This window comes from Musa acuminata, chromosome BXJ3-5, assembly GCF_036884655.1.
Source record: "Musa acuminata AAA Group cultivar baxijiao chromosome BXJ3-5, Cavendish_Baxijiao_AAA, whole genome shotgun sequence".
Lineage (NCBI taxonomy): Eukaryota > Viridiplantae > Streptophyta > Magnoliopsida > Zingiberales > Musaceae > Musa > Musa acuminata.
Window position 1 is genome coordinate 34309076 of NC_088353.1, and position 11275 is coordinate 34320350.

At 34.6% G+C, this 11275-nt stretch overlaps 1 protein-coding gene across 3 annotated transcripts; it reads right to left on the bottom strand.

The window, feature by feature from the left end:
- Positions 1-485: 485 nt before the first annotated feature.
- LOC135638940 (membrane-anchored ubiquitin-fold protein 3-like) lies at positions 486-4828 on the bottom strand. 3 transcript variants are annotated; one of them, XM_065152548.1, is made up of 4 exons: positions 4544-4828; positions 4258-4461; positions 2978-3148; positions 486-801 (listed from the first exon to the last, which is right to left on the bottom strand). In XM_065152548.1, the coding sequence occupies exons 2-4, from the start codon at positions 4385-4387 to the stop codon at positions 746-748; spliced, it is 357 nt and encodes a 118-aa protein (XP_065008620.1). In that variant the 5' UTR covers positions 4388-4461; positions 4544-4828; the 3' UTR covers positions 486-745. The 3 variants fall into 3 exon arrangements, with proteins under 3 accessions (XP_065008620.1, XP_065008621.1, XP_065008619.1); XM_065152549.1 differs by having other exon boundaries at positions 4560-4578; XM_065152547.1 differs by having other exon boundaries at positions 4258-4621.
- Positions 4829-11275: the final 6447 nt, after the last annotated feature.

Genomic DNA, 11275 nt, shown 5'->3' on the forward strand with positions numbered 1-11275 from the left:
TTTGAAAGCCAACCCTCTGTCATTTTGACTTACTAACTAAAGGGTTTGAGTGTTAAAAACACTAAAATACCTTAAATTTTTAAGAGTGTTAAAGAACTTTTTTTTTTATTATTATAAAGATGAAAGACAAGAAAACTATGTTGATGTAATTATTCTCTTTCATCTCTTCTCACCATCTTCCAATTTCCCTCTCTCATCTGTCGCCCTCTCTGATCACCATCCTTTCTTTTCATATTCTATCAATCTCAAAATCTAGAAAAAGCAGGGATTCAGTCACTTGTTCTTGTGGGCTGCCCAGTTCTACAAAATTTGACACTAAAGTAGTGCAAATTCCTCAGCATGCTTAAATATTTGAAGAGATTAAACAATTCATAGCCAACATAATCCCAAGTTTATTAGTTTAATGAATTGTTGGTTACTGAATATTAAGAAAGAATCATTATATGAACTGTGGAAAGAATCATCCAATCATAACAAATTGTATCTTAAAGAAGCAACAAATGGTCATGTTTGGGGATTCAATTTATACAACCACAAGTCTTGCATGTTACAAAAGATTTTTGCCAACTTTACCTCCAGAATCTCTCAGGGACTAACATTAGCACAAAAACAGTCTAAGAACAGTATGCAAAGTCCTCCAAGTGATGGTGCAAATTAGAGCTACTAAATTGGATTTCACAGCCAGATGAACATTAAGCTAAAATTCGAACTCCAAGTGAGCTGACCAAAACATTGTGCTCTGATGTCAGAGGATTGTGCAACCACATCTGTTATGCTTTGGGGCTTTCGATGGTTGCTTCTCTGTGAACAAGTGTAATGTTAGTACCGATAATGAGTTAACAACAATGGGTAAAGGAAATAACTCCAGGACAAGTTGCACATAGACAAACTACAGAAATTTTATCCATGTCAAGCACTGCCATCATCTATTTCCAACATATTCTGAACCATGGAGTGGTTAGACTAAATGTTCATTACTACAGGTATATGATCATTACTACAGATATGCTAAGTTTGAAACATCAATAGAACCGGTACCTGTGTGTCAAAAAGGATCGAAGAAAGTTACTGTATACTATGAGAATGAAGTCCAAACATTTCGAGATGTCAAAGATAGTATATGAATATAGTAATTTATCTGCTAAGAACACCAAGTGAATGATAGTTACATTTAACTTTGAGAACTTGAAGTTTGAAAGATCAATAAAACCAGTACCTGTATGTAAAAAGGATTGAAGAAATTGTGCAATATGACAATGAAGTCCAAAGATTTCCAGATATAAAAAATAGTATATAAGTAGAGCAACTTATCTGCTAAGAATACCAAGTGAGTGCTAGTTTAATTTAATTTTGAGGACTTACACTTGTTTCAGCATATCAAAGGCAGCAGCTATTGGAAATATTTGTGAATTTATTTGTCAAAGATGCTTACTCTACAACTGTTCGTATGTCCAAATTCACTAGTAATAGCTAAGCTAGAGAATAATCACTTATCCGACAGCCCATTGGCTGCTTACAAATCCACTTAGCCTTATACCACTGACACATAATATGAGATCTCTATGACCCTTGTCCTACCTTCTTTAAGTAGATCTCCAGAGAACCAGAAGAAAAAGAACGCAAAAGAAATAAGACAATATATTTAAGAAATATTGGATCAAGATTAGTCAATCATCCATCTTCTTTTCTTTGGAGATCTACTTCCAAATTTATTTAAAATACTTGCTTCCATATTTGTATTGTCTTGATTGCCATTCCCTTTTTGTACAGATTCTCAATTAAGCTTATTGATCTTAATTTCTTTAATTTTTGTTTTTTTCCTGTTTTTGCATGATCATGGTTATGCTGTATAGAGACATTAAATTTCCAAACTAATTTTTTTTCCAAAATACAAAACAAAACAAATTGATTAAAGTGAAAAAAAGAACTTTGACCTAAATGTCTCTCCAATAAAAAAGATTCCAGTTGATCTTTCTCCTTCTAATATCTATTGTAGACCTAGAAGGTGTTTTGATCTCCATCACTTGTATTTTAGAAAGCATACTTAAAGAGCAGATAAGATACGTATTTAGTCAATGTTGTTTCATAAAGACAAAATACCATGGATTCTATCAGTAAGTTACTATTTCTATGGTATGCAAGAACCAAATTATAGTGCCTCTGGACATTGATCATTGTAAAATGACAACAAAAGGAACGGAAGAAAGTGCTTGGACTTAAAACTCATTTAAAGGGTTGCTTGATTATTGATACTAAGTTCAAGTGGGGTTTCACATTATGAATGGCTATAGAGAGTTACACCCACAAATGGTATAAAATATAATGAACTTGAATATATAAATTTTGACTATTATTTTACTGAATAGGCAGTGACTATTCACATTATTACATTATCATACCGTTCTCTGAGGCACATGACATGCTTGTATATTTATTATTCTTAAATGTGTATTTCAAAGGCAGAAACTTTAACGAGATCTTGTTGCTCCTATGTGATGCTTATCTGCTGTTGCTGTCATTTATGGATAAAAGAATTTTCGTTCTTAGGATCTAGGCACAATACCATATACGTTTGTAGGGCTATGTTCAAACAATTTGGCAGTGTTGTGAATCGACATTTAATCAAACTAAGTACAACAACAAATTAATGACATGACATAATAATTCAAAATACCAATTGTGAAGCAATTAGTGAGCATGATCAACAAAAGCCCATAAGCTGTATCACAACAATAAGAACTCAACCTGATAAGAAATACAAAGTTGATATAGAAGGCTCATGAATTCTGAATTACTTTGCTATCAAAAATGGTTTTTAAACAGAACCCCACTACCATTTTGCATCACCAAATAGATCAACTAAAAGCTCAAACTGCCTACATGTCATGTAGCATGCAATAGAATCCCGAGATACCATAAAGTAGCTCAGAAGCATGTTACAAAATTTAGAAGAGGAGCTATGAATCAAGTGATGTACCATTGTTCTTGTCAAGTACAGGAGGTCGAACTACAACATGCATGGTAATTACACCACCAGGAAGCTCACCAACTGGTACCCTAGACTCAGCAATGGTTCGGTTGTTCTCCAATATTTTACCCGCATTTATGAGCTTCACGTCATTGATTGTTTTAGGAGCAATTTCTTTGTCTAAAAATAAAAAAAAGAGTCCAAAATTTTAAAATCATGCAGGAAAGGAACACTAGAAACAAGAAAGTTATGTGAAATTTAATGATCCATAGAATCATAAATTCAATGAAAACCATAACAATGATGAGAACATAGAAGATAATGACAATCGCCATATCACTGAAAAGAAGAGGCATTGATCCAACTAAAATTATCCATTGAGTCAAAAATTGGTTCTTTGTAGGCTAAATGCAAAATAACATTTCTAAATTACATTTAAGGCACAGATTTGTGAGTAAAACATGTCATAGCAATACATTCGATAGCATTAACCAACTTTTGTAATGCTTAATTTCACCTCAACCATTTGTCCAGCTTGCATGCCATTCCGAATATTGGATAGTAGTTCCTTGCATCAAATGATAATTTTTAAAAAGAAAAAAACAACAGATTACCCATTTTTGGTTATCATCAATGGAAGGGCACATAAGCATGCATTAGTTGATAAAATACAGAAAGCAAGCATAAGTCCAAAATCCTGATATCTGTCTTCATCCAAACTAATGAAAAAAAAGAATTCTGGTCTTTATGGAATGCAACTACGAATATAAGATATCAATTGGAAATGGTCAAAGACAAATGTGAAGCACCATAGACGGCAGCTAAACCAATTCAAAGAACAAAGTAATATCTATCATCTTGGAAAGGAAAGATCAAATATGTTGACAGACAGCAAACTCACACTGATCCAGGTACTGGAAGTTACATAGAACTGTGCCACTAGACCAATAACATAAAGAAAAGGAAGGTAAAACCAAGTGCTGATTACCTCCTCCTTGTGTGCACGGGACAGTTTTTAAGCAAGACATATCGGAAACATGGACAAGCAGGACATCAATGAGAAAATTAATGCTTATCCATGCTAAGATACTAGGCCATTCGGTTAAACATCTAGAAGAACTACGTACATGAGCAAAAGCTACACTGAATCCATTCATAAATCCGGATCCACATAATCCTTTTCTGCCAAATGAAATAAGAAATCCGCGAGAAACAATCCGTCCAAGAAAGAATAGAAAGAACAACTACAAGAACACTACATGCTATTGCCAGAATTATCAAGCTCTGACCTTGAGGCCACCGATCGAGTATGAATTCTTTGAGAGATGCCACGGTGGTGGAAGGATCATACTTGTTCGGCCCGATGTCTGTGCCATCAGAGAGCCTAAATTTGAGCTCAATCAAGTCTTCTTTTGCCATTCTAGATCACCTCCAAGAAAAGAGAGAATCTTGGATTTAGTATGGCATGATATCCTCGCTCGAAATCCAATCTCCTAGAAGAACAATAGAGATTTTGAGCAATTCGATATCTACAAACAAATCACTTCAGAATGTCGAGCAAGAACTGATCTTTACGACAAATCCCAAACACCCTTCTGCCGCCGCTATCGAGCCTCCAAAGCCGGCAGCAGAAAGCCCCCCCACCCCCCCACCCCCTTTTGGCAATAGATTTCCAAATCCAAAACCAAAGAGCAGGGGGTCTCAGCGATCGCCCAGATTGAGATCTCGTGATTCCGGTTCAGGAAGCCGAGATCAATCCCCCCCAAGGAGGGAATTCCTCGCGTAAAAATTGGATCTTGATTTCTTCGATCATGCCAAAGAGGAATCCCGCGTTGGGAGTCTCCCCTGTTGACATAGGCCGAGAAGGAGCCGAAGAGGCGACTTTTAAAGGATACTCCCATTTTTCTGTTTTCCACCTCCGGCCTTCACTAAATTATTTTTATTTATTTATTTATTTATTTATTATTATTATTATTATTATTATTTTATCGTTGAATAATAATAATAATAATAATAATAATAATAATAATGATGATGATGATGAGGAGGAGGAGGAGGAGGAGGAGGAGGAAAAATACTATAAGGTCCCTCAAAATCAAATTGATTTCTTATATAAATATAATATGTAAATTAAAATATTTTTATCCAATTAATTTAATTTTATTGTACAAAACTCTAACTATAGTAAATATGTTATATATTTTTCCCTTACAAAGTCTAGCTTTCACCATTGGATACTCCACAATAGTTCAAGAACAAGACTCTCTCAAAGTTCCCAGTGGTGGCTTCTAAAGGGACCCAAATTACAGTAGAAAAAGAAGAAGAAGAGGTCACAAAAGAAAGAATCAAATTTTGAAGCCAAAGAGGAATCATATATGATCACTAATAAATGAAACTCTAGAATTTAAAAGCTTTCATGTAAGTTAAAAGGATGTGTGAAAGAAAAGATGATAAATTGGATTTGTTGAGCTATACAATTTATTATTGTTTTATATATACAGCAGGAATATGGCTAAAATAATTAAACATTATTTTATTAGTGCCTATTGAATAATAACCAAAACAATAGATTTATGAAGAACAATTTCAATAATAAAACTATTTAATTTTTTTTACATGAGAAGAATTATGAAAAGATGTGATAAGTGTTGAAATGTGTGCAAAACTAAGTATATAATGTAAACTCAAGTACTACACCTATATTTTTGAGTTAAATATTAGGTAAAAAGGTATATATGATGGATCATAAAGATGTTAATTGGAGAACCATAAATTCTAAATATTTAAATTTTTTAAAATTTTTTAAAAGTATCCCTCCCATCAAAATCTTTATCAGGTTGTATTGGAGTGAGATTATAATTTTGTTCATGAGACAAATGCAATAGAAGATTCTAAAACTTATGTCTTGATGTAATAGAAGATTCAAAACTAAGTAGAAGCCCAGTTCAATGGGTGGACTATTGCAAGGATTCTCAAGGCATCAAAGGTGTTTTGGGGACCTCCACAAAGGAGCTCCATTATTGACACAAAGACATGGCTTCAGATGAACCAGAATCTTGGCTGACCTAACAATGGTGACAGGTACTAAATCACCATTTCTGTGACATGTCCCCATCCTGATTCCCAGTGAAACCTCCTGTCTAGGGTTCCACCATTTGTGTTCAATAAAACTGTTCCTTTTAAGTTGCTGTTGCAATTATTAGGTTGGAAAATTAACCTGCAATCTTCTAATATCCTCATCTATTTTCTTTTATACAGTGTTCATATGTGAATTAACAACTCTTCTACTGTACATATAAGAGTGCATATATTAATTCTCCTCATGGTGGAGTAGAGTAAAATTAACAACTCTTCCATGGTAGAATGAAAAAAAAATTTCACTTACAAGAGATTAAGGGTTCAAATCTCATCTAATAAATCAGTCAAATCTCATTCAATACAGAGATAGAAAAATCTTAGAATTAAATTTTATCTTTATTTCTTATCCTTTGTAAAGAAAAAAAAACTGAGATAGAATAAAAGAATTTTGAGCCTCTGAACATTTCCTTGCAAAAGTTTGAAGTCCAAATCTAACCTGCAGGATGTCAGGCTAAACATAGAATGAGTCAAAATGAAGCATTAGGTTTTCTTTCTCTGTAATAAGACAACCATAATAAATGAGATTTGTATATGATGGGCTCCACTTGTATAAAAATTCATCCAAACCTTACCTGCCAAAGTTGAAGTCAGAATCTAAATGGAAGGATCACAAAAAAAAAAACTCTAAATTATTGCGTTAGATTTGCATTGCACTTGGACAACTATCATAGTTAAGAAAGCTGGAGCAAGAATCCTAATCTTATTATTAATGCTCATAAGCATAAAGGCAGAAGAATTAGTTCTTGTGGACTTTCTTAAGCACACTCTGTGATGTAACCTTGAAAACCACCACCCACCAATCCAGCATTTTCTCATTCCTTTTGCTGAGGAAAGATTTTGATTGATATATATGGCACACTGCACTCCACCACCTTATAAAATATATGTTTAAACAAACATGAGATGAAGACAAAATGATTTGGCATAATTATTGTAGGGGGCAATAAGAGGCACCCACCACTCTCATGTCCATATTCTATTGTGGATGTTGGTGATGTCAATGTCTGCAGCACCACAGAATGAAGTTCTCCATCTTCAATACTGCAGCCTGTTTGGCCTGCACCCACCAATGCTATGCCTTGGACCAGTACAGCATGATTGCAAATAATTTGATTGAATGAAAAGAAAAAAAAGAAAAAGAAAAAGGAACTCCAAGTGCAGAATTCTTGATTTTGTCTGATATGGTCAGAATTAAGATTCAATCAGATACATGATATTTATTTTAAAACATAGTTGACCAATCAAGACTCCACAAATACATCCATCCATGTGAGCATGATGATGATGTGCCATCAACTCATCAAGTATTATGACATGACATGATACCATCTAAGTATGTCCGGTCAACATGACATCCAAAAGGCATCATTAGCTAGTAATGTCACAACTTAAGGCAAATAAAAGAAAAAAAAAAATCTTTTCAAGTTATGTTCTTGAGCTTTTTATGACTTTAGTCTCGGAGAGATCTTGCCACATACGCTCAAGTCTACCATAAAGGAAGTGAGATTTGGAGGAGCAATCGCGTTGGGTGTTTTAGAGGGGCATCCGATTTTTAGTGTTAATGAAGTCTGCTTCTGAAATAAATTATTTCAAGATTATAGACTTTTCTTGTTGTGTATGAATGAATTAAGCTTATTATGCTAATCATGGTCTCCTGTGGTAGCTGCTGTATCATTCCAGGAAGCAATTTGGTCGAATTTGGTGACCAATCAAGTTCAAGGTTGGGGTTGACCTTTCAAAAATTTGGTGAAGGAAGGAAATATCTGAATGATCGACAGTGCAAGTAATCAACCTACCTTTGACAGCCAGAGATACTGTCTGCAAGAGTCAAAATTCAGATGCAAATACAAATGAGATCGTAGAGAACTTAAAACAAGGAAATATGAGATGAACTGAATCTGCAGATTATATAGCTGAGATAGTTAAATACAATTATTGTTATTATGTAAATTAATGTGATGGATTTTAAATACCGAGAGTTATCTAAGTGGTTGTTAAGTGTAACACTTGATAAACTATGTTATATATATGGCTATAATTTTTATACATCTTAAAATGTAACAGAAGTGTTTTTCTTACTGCAATTACAAATCACAGGGATAAAAACTACACAAAAAAGGTGTATTTTGCTATCTAACTATGTCAAATTTTTTCTCGAAAGGATGATGAACATCAATAAATCGCTAGAACTTGAATCAAGAAGTACAAGACATCGATAAAATTTTATCGAAAGAACGATAAAGGAGAAGATACATACAAGACACTGATAACTAAGAACTCTTATACATCACAAGAATTTATTTATAGTCCCTATTTATAGAGGGGTGAAGCCAAGAATTTGACTACCTGAAACTTCTAATTTAACTATGACTCTTAAATCATCTTCCTATTTAATCATAAATTTTAATTAACTGCACACACTTTTTTGGTTCTGGTGCATTTGCAACAAGCAAATGATACAGAAGTCAGATCTTATGTGAATCTTCCTGTCAATGCTAGATGAAGCCAAAGCATGGAAACATTACACTGTTTGTGAAAATGAACTTTTGATGCCTGTTCCAAGCAAAATGTAGTGGAGGAGGCATGGACCCAATGAAGGTATCATTTGACATAATGCAGATGCTTGAAGACAGCATTTAGTAATGGACATTCTATGCTCATTAAAAAGTGGCAAGCATATGAGAGCCAAATGAGATGCAGTCCATCAAATTCTGCCTTCTCATGAATTTTACTCTGTAGGCATCTGCTAAATGCATTTTTCTGAGCTGTCCCTCATGGGGTAGTGTTAAATAACCTGTAAAAGTGCAGTACAGAACTTTGCAAATGTAGCAAGGCTTTCTTTCAATGCCAAAAGCTTAAGATTCTTAAGCACTTGGCTTCACAAGAAATCACAAGAAATCATATCATATCCTATAGAAAAATGTCTTTGAAGAGAATTGACAAAGAAGTCATTGATAAGTGGTTCCATATTGCTGCACTGCTTCCAGACAAAGAACAACAAAACCATATCAAAGTTTCCATCCATGAAAAAGAAAAAATCTTGCTGAATTGATTTGATTACAGAGAATGAGATAGTAATGAGTGGGCATAAAGATATATGTGAAGGAACCTTGTGCTGACCTTCACAACTTTCTCAATTAATATTACAGTTCAGGCAATTTGAATGGTAGCATGAAAAAGAAAGAAAGCCATATATTACTACAATGAAATCAGAAAGGTTTGAGTCTACAACTCAACTTATTTCATCTCTCATCTCATATCACTCTAAGCTTTGTTTCCCATCACCTTGTAACTATATCCCTTGCAACCTAGGCTCTGTTTCCAATTGAAAGCTCTGATATATACTAATTTGATAACAGAAGTGAGGTTCTCATACCAATTTTTGCAAAGATAAAAAGTAAAAGGTAGATACAGAGAGGAGTGACTCATTGAGACTCACACTATTATATCTTCTTCTTGCATCTCTCCACACCATTTACAGTACAGAGGGTGTTAGAGAATGACCGTAAACACATCAAGTGTCATCGTCACAATACCCTTAGTGATCTTATAGTTATCTATATGACTTCACATGCACCCATGCAATCATTAATCAAGTTTAATTTCCAACAAAATTAAGCCTGTAATCACACACAGTCTCATGCTTGCACAACTCATCTGCTCCATAGGCACAAAGGCCGCAACTATTTCCTCAATGAGCATCATCTTCCTAGAACTAGAAAAGGCATTTTAGGATCTAAATAGCTTCATTTACACCAAAGACAAATTCTCTGGATGAAGTTTCACTCTTCTGCGAGACGCACAAAGTTTCCAATTTCAATTTCAGTTCATTAACTTGCATCTTAAGCAAACTATTGCAGTAAAGTAGATGTGCCCTTCGAATGTTCATCAGCATCACAGAAACAAATTGTGCATTATTATGCCATGATGATGTGATTTGCAGACAGTACAGAACTCAGAATTGGAAATAGGTTTCAAGCAGTTTGAACTACTTTTATCAGAGGAATTCTCTTATGTGACTTTGACATTTTCACCAGCCTGGAATTTAGCATCTTATCTACTTTGTCAATACACTTACATGAGATTCAATCAGCACATTAACATCATGGGGACAAAGGCAAGGAAACATCAGAGATGAAATATTTTCTTGTGCAAGTACTGATAACCTTGCATATATCTGAATCTATATGTTTGAGTTTATACTGCTGTGATTCGAATCCGCACCGGTGTGTTCATGTTGAGAATTTTAATATCGATAATCGGTCTTGATCGAACTGATTATGATTAATATACATAATCAAATAATACATTTCTTCCTCATTGACCAATATTATTTAAGCAGTCTCCTAAATCACTATTAAATATCACATGCGACTTGAATGTCATGTGGGTCACACTGAATCTAACATGACAAAAAGATGGAAGACTAACACAAGATTTATGATTTGAAATAGAAATCAATGTGATTGTGCTGCTCAAAAAATTTTCGCAGCAGTTCTCACCGGTAACTGTTGTCAACACTAAAATTCCTCTTTCAGATGCAAAATGTCGATGCATACATCACGCTGATCTGCTTCGGTAACGCAAACCATGTTTGAACTGGTACTGGAAGAACATCACACACACACACGAGCTCTAATCTCGGCCTGTTCGCATTCTGAACACTGTGATGCATGCTTGAAAGCTTTTCTCTTGCTACACCATCTTGTTATCAAGCTGTTCTTGTGGACTTTGGGCTCTAAAGATCACAAGTCGCTGCAAATGTGATTGTTGCATGCGGACTTCGACGAAGGTGTGTTGCATGGAAACGACGATGGTAGTCTGTGATCTTCATCCTATTTCAAACTGAGGTCTTTTTGCCGTAGTTGAATACCATATTATGAATCCAGATTGATGATAGACGTTTACCATGAGATTATAATCAAATATTCAAATTACAGAAAAAGACATTTGCAATTTAAATTAAGAGAGAGAGAGAGAGAGAGAGAGAGAGAGAGAGAGAGAGAGAGAGAGAGAGAGGACGATTGAGTCTATAAATTTTGAATCCGAAGCCTTGTGTTTTGTAACTCAATTTTCTTCCAATGCTCTCATCTCTCACCAGGAAGAAGGTTGATCGCTTCCTTACCACCTCCATGCAATCCTCAAAACCTCCGTTGGTCACCAACTCCC